The sequence below is a fragment of the Frankliniella occidentalis genome, unplaced genomic scaffold (genome assembly GCF_000697945.3).
Source record: "Frankliniella occidentalis isolate FOCC.00 unplaced genomic scaffold, Focc_3.1 Scaffold39, whole genome shotgun sequence".
Taxonomy (NCBI): domain Eukaryota; kingdom Metazoa; phylum Arthropoda; class Insecta; order Thysanoptera; family Thripidae; genus Frankliniella; species Frankliniella occidentalis.
Window position 1 is genome coordinate 709,320 of NW_026267169.1, and position 14,361 is coordinate 723,680.

The 14,361-nt window shown below is 47.3% G+C and overlaps 4 protein-coding genes across 7 annotated transcripts in view; 2 read left to right on the forward strand and 2 right to left on the reverse strand.

Moving 5' to 3' along the window:
- LOC113213058 (arylsulfatase B-like) overlaps positions 1-4,259 on the reverse strand; it is a 17,270-nt gene extending 13,011 nt beyond the window's left edge. Inside the window, exon 1 of the mRNA XM_026431992.2 lies at positions 3,481-4,259. Within this exon, the coding sequence (XP_026287777.1) occupies positions 3,481-3,579 (99 nt within the window). The 5' untranslated portion in view covers positions 3,580-4,259. The remainder of the gene's footprint in view (positions 1-3,480) is intronic.
- Positions 4,260-6,835: 2,576 nt separating this feature from the next.
- Positions 6,836-9,798, reverse strand: LOC113212995 (F-box only protein 44). Of its 4 annotated transcripts, none has more exons than XM_026431895.2 (6): positions 9,776-9,798; positions 8,827-9,056; positions 8,623-8,752; positions 8,135-8,366; positions 7,930-8,053; positions 6,836-7,855 (listed from the first exon to the last, which is right to left on the reverse strand). In XM_026431895.2, exons 2-6 carry the CDS (start codon positions 9,034-9,036, stop codon positions 7,694-7,696), a joined length of 858 nt encoding a protein of 285 aa, XP_026287680.1. In that variant the 5' UTR covers positions 9,037-9,056; positions 9,776-9,798; the 3' UTR covers positions 6,836-7,693. The 4 variants fall into 4 exon arrangements, with proteins under 4 accessions (XP_026287680.1, XP_026287679.1, XP_026287681.1 ...); XM_026431894.2 differs by lacking the exon at positions 9,776-9,798 and adding an exon at positions 9,607-9,754; XM_026431896.2 differs by lacking the exon at positions 9,776-9,798 and adding an exon at positions 9,488-9,725 and having other exon boundaries at positions 8,135-8,363.
- Positions 9,799-9,876: 78 nt separating this feature from the next.
- On the forward strand, positions 9,877-10,854 carry LOC127749199 (uncharacterized). The gene is made up of 3 exons (XM_052266442.1): positions 9,877-10,247; positions 10,358-10,583; positions 10,689-10,854. Exons 1-3 carry the CDS (start codon positions 10,035-10,037, stop codon positions 10,724-10,726), a joined length of 477 nt encoding a protein of 158 aa, XP_052122402.1. The 5' UTR covers positions 9,877-10,034; the 3' UTR covers positions 10,727-10,854.
- Positions 10,855-11,300: 446 nt separating this feature from the next.
- LOC113212994 (uncharacterized protein CG5902) lies at positions 11,301-13,855 on the forward strand. Its single transcript, XM_026431892.2, has 4 exons — positions 11,301-12,629; positions 12,777-12,876; positions 12,960-13,087; positions 13,174-13,855. The coding sequence occupies exons 1-4, from the start codon at positions 11,841-11,843 to the stop codon at positions 13,270-13,272; spliced, it is 1,116 nt and encodes a 371-aa protein (XP_026287677.1). The 5' UTR covers positions 11,301-11,840; the 3' UTR covers positions 13,273-13,855.
- Positions 13,856-14,361: the final 506 nt, after the last annotated feature.

Genomic DNA, 14,361 nt, shown 5'->3' on the forward strand with positions numbered 1-14,361 from the left:
CGGCGTGGCCGCGCGACCAGAGGGCTCGGCACGGCGAGGCACTTTCACGTAAGTTGTAGGTGTCGACAACAGGCAGGGCCGGACCCTACTGGCCTGGCAGCCCTGGCCCGCCCCTACTCACCGCCGCCGGGACCGGGCGGAACAGACAGCAGCAGGCGCTGGCGCACACACAAGAGGTCTGCTGGCCTTTCGGCGGCTCAATCGCAGACGAATATATTTCGCCCCCATAACTCACCGCATTACCCTCCGCACTGGCCGTGTGGGACGGGTGGCTCCGGGCCCCTCAATCTCCCTGCCGTCCCCAAAATCAGAGGGCGGTGATCCCACATCTCCACGAGAAGCATACTCAGTAGAGCGCGATCTTGGGTCGGGCCCCCTTATTCCCCTCCCAGACAGGTCATGCGGGCGGAGGAATGGCCTGCGTATACTCTGTAAAAAATATTGTCTTCCCTCTTTACCCCGTGGTCGCTTTTACATATATAAAAATGTTGGCAGCTCTTTTTCAATATTCAGAATTCCGGCATGTACACATCGCTAACTTTTGATTTCTTTGTATGCCATTTTTTTAAAAAATTTTCTTTTTCGTGAGAGGAGTCGGTTTAAATCAAAGTAGCGCTTTTTTTACAAGTATGTTATAAAGGTTTTTCTTGCTCACCAATTGGCAAGTGGGTGTCACAAAAAAATCCACGACGACAAAACTTGTAAAAAAGAAACAGCCGCGACTTTCTGTATTTTTCTGACTTTGATTTTCAGTGCCTACTCTGCCCCGCGCCTCGCCATCGCCACCCCTTCAACCATCCACTCAATGAGCTTTTGAGGGAATTCACTCGCGTAATTCTGTGCTTCCGTAATGTGTGCTGCCAGTCGTAAATACCGCGCCATTCCATATCGCAACACATCGCAGAAGTAGTTTTACTGTGAAGCCAACGTGTAACGTGGTACTTCGTCGCCACGCACGTGTGTAGTTGAGCCCGGTGCCTCCCACGTGCAGACAATCCCATGTGGATGGCCCCTCGCCTCCACTGGCCTCTCGCCCACGCCATATTTAGTATTTGTCGAGAGCGCCGGGACGGGGTGCAGGCTGGCGCTGTCGGCGCTAGGGGAGGAGGTGCGGCACATTAAACTAACCGGTCGCCATGATCCGGCGCATTTGTGTGGGGGCGGGTTGTGGGAAACAACGCCACATGCAGCTGCAGCGCCGGCTGCCCCTCGCCCCGGGGCAAACGCGCGCGAGTGCTGCAGCCGAGCTTAGAGCATCTTAAAGGGAAACTCGAGTAAACATTTGTCGAAACGCCAACAGGAGGGCCGGTTCCCGAAGCTTAACTTGGCTTGCACATACATTATTCACATGGGCGCGTGTGCGAATGTGGGCGGATTAATGCCTATATTCGCAACTCTCACTGGTCAGCAAAGCAGGGGTGGCTTAGAGTCCGACTAGAAGAGGGGGCGATGCACAGTATACCGTGGTTTGCCTACCCACAGGGGTTTCGTAGCACAGATTGCCGACCCTTCAGGCGACTTAGAGAAGACAGAAGGGGAAGGGAGGGTTGTGACCCCCTCCCGACCCCCGTAAACCGCACATGTAGCAAATAAGACAAGCACGTCCAAAAGCTGCGGTACAAGTGCGCAACTTTTCAGGAATCGTTTTACAACTTCGTGGCTTAGTCGTTTGCAGTTTTCTCTTCACGCCCTTATCATTTATTTCTATTCAGTCCTCTATCCAGTCTGCGAAGAAAGGAAAAATAAAAGCTTACTATGCTCGTTTCTCATTTTTCATCTTTATCTTTATACTTTTAATGCATAACGTCAACGGCGCGGCGGGGCGGCCAGCCCCGAGGCGAGTGCGTGTGACTGTATCGGCACAAAGCAGACCGTTGCGGACGTCACTCGGAGGAGCGGGTGTGTGCGGGGGACGCGGCCGGCCCGGCCCGGCCCGGCTGCCTCCCGTGGGGGGCGCGCCCCGGGGCCCGGGGTGGGACCCGACCCGACCCGACCCGTCTCCGCAGGCGCGGCGATGCCGCCTGGCAGGGCGCGATAGACACTCCAACCCCGAGGCGCGGTGTGGGGCTGAGCGGGCCGGGGCAGGGCGGGGCGGGCGGGCCGGGTCGAGCCGTGCTTTTCCATTTCCATCCCTCCGCGTGAGGTATGGCGCAGCCTACAGCAGGGCCTACAGGGCACACCGGCGCACCGCCAAACACCTGTCAGGGCACAGTGGGCTGCGCGGGGGCGGCGCGGGGGCGGCGCGGGGGGCAGCGCGGGGGGCGGCGCGGCACTCCCTATTTTCCCGGTTTTATTTGCTGGTCGCCTCCCGTCGTGCCCGACCGCGCACCACGCGCAGGATGACGACGGGGTGTGGGGAGCTCGTCACTAGGTACTACAACACCGGCTGTACAGACGCCAGACTAGATCATCCTAGAGGCTAGATGAGACACTCCAAAGACAATAGACAATAGGTAGGCATTTAAAAAAATCGAACAGAAGAAAGGAGCTAGATATATCATGAGCATGAGCTCAGCATGGGAGTTGTTCTGCAAAACCGAGAGGGTGGTGGGGGGCATAATCAACAAGGTTAAAAAAAGTTGAATTACAGATGCAGGCAAGTGGGTCCATATTGAAATATTGACGTCACAGCCAAAGTGACGTCAAGACTTCGCGTCGTATTTGCGTCCTCCTTCCCACGTGTTTTGCTCCTACACAACGTCGTTAAAATCATTAAATTTTGAAATGAGCGTCGCGAAAGCCGATGGGGGCATTATACTCTGAAACGATGGGGCAAATCTTATTAATGGTTCATCGCGCAATCCCGCTTATCTTGCGGCCCGGGCGGAAGCGTCCCACGTCTTAGCCACCTCCGGAACAATCGAAAGTAATAGGCTATAATCGCTGCTGTTTTTTTCGCCTTCTTCCTCATTTGAAAGCAAATTGATTCTAACTAGGACCAGCGCGTAGGAAGGAAAGACTGTGAGGAGGGAGACGGCGAAGGTTGGGGGGGCATGGCGTACTGGATCCTGCTCCTGCGTGCAGTCACGGGGACGGGGCACTCCTGCCCTCCTGCCCCACGGCTACGCTTCAACGCTTCATCACTCAGACTCAGTCGCTCGTTTACTCCAATGTCACTCGCTATCACTGACTCCATTCACTCACCAGGGCGTCGTCTGCGAGTATCAAAGACGATTGCGTGGGCGGTCGTGGGGTGCCAGCGCGTGCGAGAGCACGGTCCTACCCCAAGCCCTAAGTAATACACACGCCCCATCACTCTCACTCGTTCACTCCACTGTCACTCGCTATCGCCGGCTATCGCTCACTCACTCACCAGGCCGTCGTCTGTGAGTATCAGGACGATGCGTGGGCGGTCGTGGGGTGCCAGCGCGTGCGAGAGCACGGTCCTACCCCAATCCCCAAGCTATACGCACACGCACGCCCCATCACTCTCACTCGTTCACTCTACTGTTCACTCGCTCGCTCGCTCACTCAACTCACCAGGTCGTCGGCGAGTATCACGACGATGTGCGGGCGGCGGGGGGCCTGCGCGTGCACAAGCACGGCACCGGCCAGCACGGCCAGCAGCGGCACCAGCATCGCGTCACTCAGTCCGTGAGCACTTCACTCGGCTTCGACCTTTTCCCGGAGGAAGGCCTAGTCTCTCGTCACTCCCTGGCTGCTCAGCGATCTCCGCCCCCTCGCTCCGGCTCCACTCCGGCCCGTCACTCTCACACTCAGTGGGCCGTGACGCGACGTGACGACCGTGTGACGAGGGGCACGCCCGCGCTGGTGGCTGCGGGCTGCGGGTTTCCTCATGCCATGAGCGCCTCGAGGTCCTGGACGTCCAGTTCCAAAACGTTGTCGGGTCTGCGAGTGGCGCGTCGGGAAAAGCGGAGTTCGCGGGGTGCCCGGCGGTGAGGCAGCGGCGTCCGCGAGGTACGCGCCGGAAATAGGATGTCGACGATGTACCTGTCGGAAAGACGATGTCAAGGAAGTGCCCGTCGGAAAGGCGGCGTCGACAAGGTGCCCGTCGGAGCGCCCGCGATGCTCCGTCGGGAAGACAGCGTGGGATGCCCGCGGCGGCCCCAAATCGAACTGTCGCGCCGCTCACGAAGTGTACCACGCCACTGGTACGGCACGCGGTTCCACACAACATCCACGCCGCTAGTGCACATTCAGCAGTGGCGCCCGGCCCGGCTGCTCAAGGCGAGGGCGGCGCGGGGCGGGCGGAGACGGGCCGGTACGGCACTCAGTGCACACTCGGCACTACAACAACCGATTGCGAAAAGCCAAACGGACCGACTTTTAGAAACGCCAGACCTACACTGTCAGCGAGACGGTGGGGGTGCGGGCGGCCCCCCACGCACGCTGCGCACGCCACGGCGGCCCCGGCCGGGGCATGATGTCATCGGGGGTGACCGCCGTGCCCGCCATGCCCGCCGTGCTCTGGGCGAGCGGACAACGCTGCACTAGTAAGGGGCGAGGGCGAGTGGCGGTACCCGGGCCTACCACAAGGGGGAGACGGACCTGGCGAGAACAACTTTATACTGACCGCATAGAATGGGATCCAACATTCATACGATCCCCACACCATACACGCTACCGTCTCGTGGTCCAAGCCCGGCCAGTGTCCCCTTGGGGTTCCAGCAGACGGCCACCCGCATTGCACAACGCCGAGCAATCGCAGCCAGCAGTATAAATACGCGTCCTTTTATCCCGCACCCCCTGCCCCCTCACCCCCTCCAACTCACCGTGCGCACGCGGGCTTACTCACGCTGATAGGAGACCAATGACGTTGGGGCGGCCCGGCCCGGGTCACCCCCCCCCCCTTCCTCTCCCTGCTTCCCGCCGGGGGGGCTTGCTCCGGGGGGTGCGTCTCATGCTGCGGATGACTTGACTTGACAGAGCCGGGCCACAAATGACGCTGAAGCCCGCCAATATGTGCCCCGTCATGTGGTCCGGCTATCCCCATCGGCTCCCCCGAGGCCGTCAGGACGGAGCCAGAAGGTCGGGGTGGCGACCGGTGGGGACTCCCCCGGGCACGAGGAGATGAGAGGGGTCGTTCGTCCAACAACCGACCGTAACCCAAGGTCACGTGTGTCGGCAATTCCGAACTCATCGTCCAGGCTAGACGTTCCTAATTTTCAAATCTCGTCTCTCTAAATTGTTTTCTCCGTATAGCTTCGGCTACACTTTGCGCGCAGCGAGAAGGAGAAGAGTGACGTCAGGAAAGCAGGCGAGCAGAAGGGCCGCTGTCGGCACCACTCGGCCCCGGCCCTAGCGACAGATCAGCTGCTTCAGGCTCGAGCTCCCTGGAGGTCCTCCAAGGCCCTCCAGCAGGCGGCAGGGCATTGAACAGAGGCTCGCCCACTCGGAGCCCGAAGTGGACTCGGTGGACCCCGATGTCTGCCCGGCCCCGAGCGGCCAGCTTCACTTCCACTTCCACTTCCCACGCCGTGGTCTTCCCCCCGCGGCCCAGCCCGGCCATGCGGTCAGAGCCGCCACGTCTCTGAGATGGGGAGGCGACGAGCCTGACCTTTCGGACCTTTTGTCGGCGAAAATCCGGAAGCCGACCGAAGTCCAGACAGCGCCTTGGAGCCTAACCCCCGGAAGAAGAGGCAGAGGTGCAGAGTCGTTCGAGGGCCCTCTTGTTGGCGGTAGCACTCAGGACTGCAGTCCCCCCGGTCCCCGGCCCACCTCCCCCGCCACCATTCATCCCGTTCATTTGTCCTGGCCCGGGAGCAGCAGGGGACCGACAGATGCGGATCGATGTCAGGCGGTCCCAATCCTAGCCTGATCACTTGCGCCTAAGCCCCAGTAAGCCAGGCTGAACACCGCCTAAGAGTTCCCCATTACGCCCACCCCGTCCACAACAGAGCAAAGGGGCCGGTTTACGTCGTACCATGTTTTGCAAAGTTGAGTTCGCATGCAAGCGTGCGCGCCGGTAGCTCATCTGTAGGTAAGGAATCGCGGTCAAAAACAACAGGAAAACTACTGTAGAAGTCGGTCTGCATGCGATGCTTCAATTTTAAGAAGAACGTGGGCTACGTAAACCAACCAGAGGGCTATCGGTATACAGAAGAGGGCTATCGGTATACAGAAGTGGAAGTGCCTCACCTATTTCAAACTTTTAGGCTACGTAATTTATTTTTTAGAATTACATTTGAATAGTGTATATTTCGACTAACGGAGGATGAAGAATAGCGGATAGAACATAAAGGTTCCTGATTGGCCGAGCGCTTGTCCCCGCTACCGGCGTGACGTAGAGGCGGCAAGCTCTCGGCCAATCGGTAACGTTTAAGTTCTACCCGCTCTTCTTCTTGCTCCGTTAGTCGAAATACACTAGAAAAATGCGAAGCAGCGACACATGAATTCCACATCCTAGTGTAACTAGTCTCCTTCCTAAAACAATCAAGGCAGCACACATAGGTTCACTTGGGTGCGCGCACCCCCTAGACCTTGGTCTTCCCTTTGCCTTTCCACTTTTCCTGGAAATCGGGGGGAGCGCTCTTATTAAAACATGCTCTTGCGAAGATGATCCAACCGCCAGCCGAAGGGAGGACGCCTCCAGAAAGCAACTAGGGGCGTCGTGCGATAACGGCGCGGCGCACCTGCACCTCACGCCCCGCCCGAACAGCACTCTCGGACGCAGCCCTCGCGCGGAGGGCTATTAATGAGAACGTCCTCTAATTAATTAATAAGAGCAGCTTGGAGCGAGCCTTCTTTGTCGTGCAGCCAGGCTGCCTCCGAACACCGCGGCCCGGCAAACTCCCCCGCCGTGTGGCGCCGAGCCTGGGCCTGGGCGGCTTGGGCTTACGCGGCCGGAGATAAGTGAGGGAAACGTGAACACGAGTAAGAGATGGCCTCATTTAATAATAATAAACATAGGACAGTAAGAAAAGGAGGGCAACCGCATTTGGGTCAAAAAATTGGAAAAGCCCCTCCATTCAACTCCAACGAAAGAATAAGTTTTAAAAAAATAGAGAGAAAAATAATTGCGAATACAGATTAATGGATAATTGATGTAGGGGCTAGCAATAAAATTTCAAGTAAATTACAACAATAATCGGACATAAAATCTAGTTTTACCAAAAGAAGAAATAAATATAGGAAATTCAGATTTAAAAACAACAACAGATTAGATTGTCAAAATAACTGAGATAGAGCAACTCATTGAGCCTCACAGTAGATGTAACAAAATAAATTTTAGTATTATATAACTTGTACGGAATGGATCAAATCTTCAACAAACAAATAAGATTATAACTTTTGACACTGCAGAAAATATCTGTTTTCTCTTCTCACAGCATGTGAGTTTGGAAACAGTTTTAATCTTTTCTAAAACTACAAGAATTTTGATAAAACATTAACCAATGAGTCATAATAGTTCATATTATATTCATACTTCAGAAAAAAATGTTCCAGACATGTTCATTATCACCAGTTGCTAAATCTACATCACAGAATCAAATCTTGGTTTTCATATTTATAGTAGAAAGTTAAAACCAAAGTAAATAAGTTACAAACTAGTGAGGTAACACTTTTAACACAGAAAACAAAACTAAAGGCGGAAATTGTATAGTTTCAGGTATCACTTTGCAGATAAGTTCCAGCATCTTCAGATAGGGTAGGAAATATTTTTGTCAGCTGAAGTCTATTTTGTCTTAAGCGCAGCTTTCTAAAAAATAGCCTTACAAATGGTTCCAATGTTTTAACAGCTCCCTTTGTCTTCCAGACCAGGTAAGGTCACAAAGACTTTGGCGCCAGTAACCTTGCAGCCATAATGTCCAGCCCAAAATTGAGTGTCCTTCCCTTTATGGTGGAATAAAATACTCGAAACCTCTTGATCATAGTTGGAAAAGACATGTTCGACCTGTAAAATAAAATATTTTCATGGTAAGGTTGCATTTTACTGTAGAACATTTTAAATCAATGTTTTAATAATACCTTGGCCCATGCAGAAGTGTGACCAGTAGTTTCAAATACAAAATCGTCCACAGCCTCCAAAAATCTATTCAGGAGTGTCACCTTTAGGCAGTATCTAAAGCCGCAGTCGAACCTGCCAGCATACCTAAGAAAACAATAGTACAAAAATTAAAATAACCTACAGTTCTTACCATTAATGGCAATAAATCATGAGGTATATAGTCACCATTCTTCAATGTGTATATCGGGGCGAACATATTTCATAAAATTAGGAGATAGTCCACAGTCAAACAGATTGATCACTTGTTCAGCAGAGCACCAGTCGTACGAAGTAACAAAGCAACGCTTTATTCCAGCAGGAAATGGATCACATCCAATAGGCTTTTTTTCAATTTTCCATTTGCTGCCATTGCTTCCACCAAATGTGTTTGGTCTAGCAGACCAATGTTCAAACTCTTCTGAAAAACATAATGTAAATATAAAATCTGACCAGATGTTTGAAACTTGTGTTGATAAAGGAGAACACAAACAGAGAATTGAAAATGCAAGCAAAGTGCTACAATGAAAATTCTAGGGATATGTAAGTTCATCTTAAATTTAGCCTTTAAAGAAGTGCTACATTAGGTGATGATATATACATAAAAAAAAGAAAGTTGCACACTTAAAATTTAAAAATTATACCACCAAGAAATATAAAAATCATCTTCAGCTTACCCTCTGCTGAACCATTCCTAATGAGATTCTTTTCATGTGGTTTGTTTAGCCAAAGATGATAAAAATCTGGCCATTTCAGCTCCTTGTGTTGAAATAATGTTGTAGTTGCTCCAGGAACTTCTCTTAAAACCTAAACAATATAAAAATTGCACAGTGATATACAAATCGACTGAGACTAATTCTACGAGAATCCTGAATGTGTACCTTTTCTCGCCATACAACTGTATCAATTATATCACGCCATACTTTGCATACACGCCTTCCATTCAGTATTGGTTGCAGATAACTGAGGATATGAGCGAGTACCTCAGGAGGCAGATAAAATTCATTCAATAGTAACCCATTGTTAGGATCTGGCTCTTCTTCAGGACTGTCCTGCTTAGGGGACCCTTCCTTGCCATAGACAGCACCCATTGCACAGTATATTTTAATGCCTGCAATGACAGAGCAAAACAGCATCATAAAAGAATTTGTACACACACATCTAATTAAAACCAAATGTAATTGTGATGAAGTGCGTATATCTTTTATCACAAATACAACACAGATATTAAATTGACATTCATTTTTTGTGTGTTTGGTGTATGGAAAAAATGACAACCCTTATTCATGACAAAAGGTAGTCATGCCGATGGTCAAAGAGTCAAACAACATGAAAATGTCTCTCCGAAACTAAGTGGAGCCCATGTCATGTCATCAGGTTAGGTTATTTTTTTTTTTTTTGCCAACTTGTGCAGAATTAAACAACGGTAGCTTTGACAGAGTTTAATTGGGAACCTATGACATGCGACAGACGCACATAGATTCAACAACATTCATCTTTCAAAATGTACTTGAAATAAAATGACATGATCTGGACTTAGACCTTTTCAGCAATGACGAGCGGTTACATCCCCGATGAATCACGAATGTTGATTCATTCATTCATTCTCATTCATTCATTAACATTCTACGCGAAACGGAAAATCGGCGCCTGCTACCCACCAGAGCCTAGCCAATCAAAACCTCGGGTTCAGGAGGAGGCGGATTTGTCGAACGAACGCGAACGAGTCCTGCGGATAACGTCCTCTAAATCTCGAAGTACTTGATAATAAGTTCACAAATTGATCAGTGAAGAAATCTCTTTTTGCTCTATAATTTTTGAGTTAGATACCTTCTATCAGGAAAAAAAACCCTGATCTGAGATCTGAACTGAACAATCTGCGCTAGGTAGATCAAAATGTAACGTGACGAGAACTGCCATTAACGACATGCATCCTATTCACAGCACAGACAGATGTCCAGTTTGTTTATTTACGTTCGTCTGCTGCTGGTGGCGCCGTTTCACAAATTTTGCAGTTATTTATTTAATTTAAGTACTGATGTCACGAGATGCCTGCAGATGACACATTTCTTCCAGGAAATGATTTAACATGAGTTTTTCAAGGAGTGCTCGGATTAGGAAAACCTGCGCGTTCAAGGACTGCAAAAACTCCGACCGTGATGGTTATACATTTTTTGCTATAACCAAGCGTAGAAGAAACCAATTAAAATGGTTAGAAACATGTGGATTGCCGCATACAACTAGTCCACTTGCTTTTCTGTGTGATGTAAGATTAATTTTTAATTCCTATTCCGCTAAGAAGGTAATTGATTTGAAAACAGTTTTCGTAGCTGTTGTAACTGTTTTTTATCTCTGAATTGTGTATTCTGTTGCAACAGCCTGTGATTTTGTTTTCATGTGTTTTATATTTAGGGTCACTTTTCTACTGAAGAGATGGAGACATGTAGTGACTATGGTGGTGTGAAATTGAAGTCAAAAGCAGTTCCGACCAAATTGCTTCCTAATCCACCAAACCAACTAATAAGCAATATTCCTCTGTATGCTGTGGAGGAAGATGCAAGTGGGCAACAGAATCTCATCCCTGTGTTTGAAAACCCTAGGCGTAAGCGTCACTTTTGTCATGAAGAGCTGAAAGAAAGTGAGATACTTTTCTTCCATCTGACACTAGACATAAAGATATAAAGATGCATATGAGCTACAGACTGTTCTAATTATTATTTTTTGTTTTCTTTATGTTTTCACGTCTCAAGTGGTATTGCTGTTCAGTTCAAGAATAGATGACTTGTCATGCTTGGGTAAGGTGCCTATTCATGGCCACTTTAAGCGTCTGCACTCACAAATCGCCCTACCAGTTCAGCTCTTTACATCTGAGCGTTACCAGAAAAATCAGCAGGCGTGTACTAGAGGGTTCAACACATGCTACCGTTTAGGAAATGGGATAATACAATTAGTTCATCTTGAAAAACACCCAAAAAGTCTTCTTGGCGCATTGCTGTGCCAATCCCGTTCATGAAATCAATGGAATGGTAAATACATGTTTTCTTTTAAAAGGATTACAGTTAAAAGGATTTCCAGATCGTCAAATGAAATCATTCATCTTATTCATCTTATTCTTTCGTCATTTTCCTGAGCTGTTGCAATTCCTAACAGAAAACAGAATAGGCACGTGTCTCAGCTTGTCATTAATTTTTCCTCTCTTGTTTTTAGGTTGTTTTTCTTCAGCACTAACTTGCGTTACTTAGAGACAAAGAAGGGCTCTCTACCATCTCTTCCATGTCAGTCAGAGTCAGCATCACACGAGAGCAACAGCAGAAGTACCTGCATGTAGTCTACTGCGCCCAGTCTAGTGAGTTCAGTATGAATAATCAAGCAGCACTTTTTTTTCAGGAAGAATCCTCATAAATTAACATGAGAGAGAATTATCCTCTATTGTATGATTTACTTACATTTTTGTGAGTGGTCGCGAAAAGTTTGGTCGGCTATTTTGTGGTTGAATTGCGCGCTTATCTTCGAGGAGTATGAGAATTTAGTAACTTCAAATTTCTCATAGATAGTTAGTTGGGTAGCAAATCAAAATCGAAAGCAGGGGAGGGGGGGAGAGGGGAAAGTGGATTTGATTTTTGATTAAGTTAAACACCCGCCTGTGTGTCCATTTTCTTTAGTTTTCTTTTATTTATGCTGAAGCGCCTCTTTTCCGTGTCTTCTGCGTGCCAGAAGAAACACTTTAAACCATCGCCCATGCCTCCTAAGAGCTCAAAACCAGCTCGGGCTGCTCCTCAGAAGGTAAATAAATAAACGGCGAGGTTAAGGACAGTCGGCTGCTGTGACTTTTGCCTTGTTTGGCTCGATTGGCTATGATTACTGCGGTGTTGAGAAGAAGTGTATTTGAATTTTAATGAATGAGATGGCCTCCCAAAATTGCGGGACGAAGAAGCAAAAGCTAAATAACTCATCAAGCTTAGCATGCAATGGATCAGCTGTGCCACCCAATGGTTTGAAGAATGGCACTGTCGCCCGGCCTGAGATGTGTTTTTTTTGCTTTGATGTACTTAATTCTCACTTAAACTGCCTTGAACCACCCAAAGCTCCAGACTTCTGCAATGACCCATATCCCATTTTTGTGACTTGGGAAACTTCAAAGGAGAGACGCTTACGAGGCTGTATTGGTACTTTTGGTGCCAAAAATTTACATTTAGGTTTGAGGGAATATGCAGTTACCAGTGCTGTGAAGGATTCTCGATTCAGCCCAATCACTCAAGATGAGCTTCCCAAGTTAAGAGTGGCTGTTTCATTGTTACGTCACTTTGAAGATGGCTCTGATTATCTCGATTGGGAAGTAGGAGTGCATGGAATCAGCATTGAATACCACAGTGACAGAGGTGTCAGGCATTCAGCTACTTATCTGCCAGAAGTTGCTCCGAAACAGGGCTGGGATCAGATTCAGACCATTGATTCTCTTCTTCGTAAGGGTGGGTTTAAGGGAGCTGTCACCCCAGAGATACGTAGCGCCATCAAGTTGACTCGCTACAAGAGTGAGAAGATTTCTGTCACATATGATGAATATATGGAGCACTGTCGTCTTCTACAATCTCAAGCTACGGGAGCTATTTCTGAATGTAGTACATCTGAAGGATGTTCCTCAGATATGATGGATATGGTTCCACAGAAACAGCTGACTGACTGGGTAAAATTTGTTCAGTAATGAGGATTTTGGTTTTGCCTTTCTCTCACAGTCTATATATTTTATTCATAAATTGCTTTTGATTTTTCTATGCATTTTAACTATTTTTTTGAACCTCTGAGCTACAATTATTGCTTTTTCTGTGTGCAGGCTGAAAACAGTGAAAATAATGTAATTTTTGTTACAAAAACGGGAGATATTGCTGTGAAAATACATGCTAAGCCAGGAGCAAAGAAAAATAACATCACAGGTATGCCACTAAACTATTGTCTTGCAATGTTATCATAATAGATAAATAGAGTTTTACTATTCATTGTTTTTTCTCTTTTACAGATATAAGTGATGAGGGTGTTGGAGTACAGATCTCTGCTCCACCAGTAGAAGGTGAAGCAAATACAGAACTTGTAAGGTACATTGCTGAAGTTCTAGGCCTAAGAAAAGGAGATGTTAGCCTAGATAAGGTGAAGCAAACAAATTTATTTCTCATTGCTCAGTTAATTTATTTAATACTGTGGACAGAATGTAAAAATGTACTCTTTTCATTCAGGGTTCACGATCAAGAAATAAGACAATCCTTGTTGCTCAAGGAAAATTGAGTGCAGAAGAAGTGACTGAAAAGATTAAAAGGGAAATGGGCTCAAATTAGTTTTACACATCATTGTAATGGAGAAGTTGAAGTCAACTCTTACTTAATGTATGTAAATACTGTAATAATAATGTGGGTGCCAAACCTAATGAGTGATTGTGCCTTAAAAATACAGTTTGAGGAACAACTGCCCTTTTCTTAATCTTCAGTTTTGGAAGTTTAACTAAGTGGCCTATTTAACTACCTTTGTTTGATGTGTGAACAGATGTCCGTACGTGTTATTGCATTGAAGCTGTAGAATCTACCAGAAGTAGATTTCTATTTATCAAGATACTGAAATGAAATGTACCATTATCAATAATGTCTGTCCCTCCATAATCTAATCTAAACTGTCATGAAGAGAATATGATCATCATGTGATGAGTGTGTCTTTTTTAAAGTTTATTATTTTTATCTACAGTTTTGTAGTAGTTGTTATATCAACTTCAGTTACAAGTAGGAGTAGTCAATCTATAAATGCAATTATTGAAAAATTTACATTGTCTTTGTTGTCACTGAGTTTGGTTGTACTTAGCAGCAAACAAAGCTGAAATTGTGTATTGGACAGCATTTGTAAACATTAAAGCTATTTTTCTTCATTGAATTATGAGTAAATATTATTATTTCGACTGAAATGTAGAGAATTTTGTGCCTAAGAAGGAAGTGTGCTTGTTCTGTTTTTGTTTTTTTTTTAAATCTACTTCACTTTTGCTAAATTTTACATTTGATAAATAGGTCCTACTGGTGAACTAAAAGACTTAGTGGTACAAAAAAAACAAAAACTGGTGTGGTCAGTCTCATATTACACATAGCATATTCTATACACTCATCCTTTTGCATTGTTTTTCCACCGGAAAGTAAGAACTCAAGTTACTTGTGATTAATGGTCAACACAAGGCTTTTCAGAATTGAAAATCACTTCACGATAATGCTTATTATAAGTATTAATACTTATAATCAATTTGCGAAATTGAGTAAGTTACTTCTTGATGGACTGGATTTTTTCACACAAAAAGTGTGACGAAGTGACACATATCTCTTTCCCCCACATGTTGACAAACTCGTGGGTAGGCAGCTGTGTGTGCATGATAGGCGTCTCCAGTACCCGTC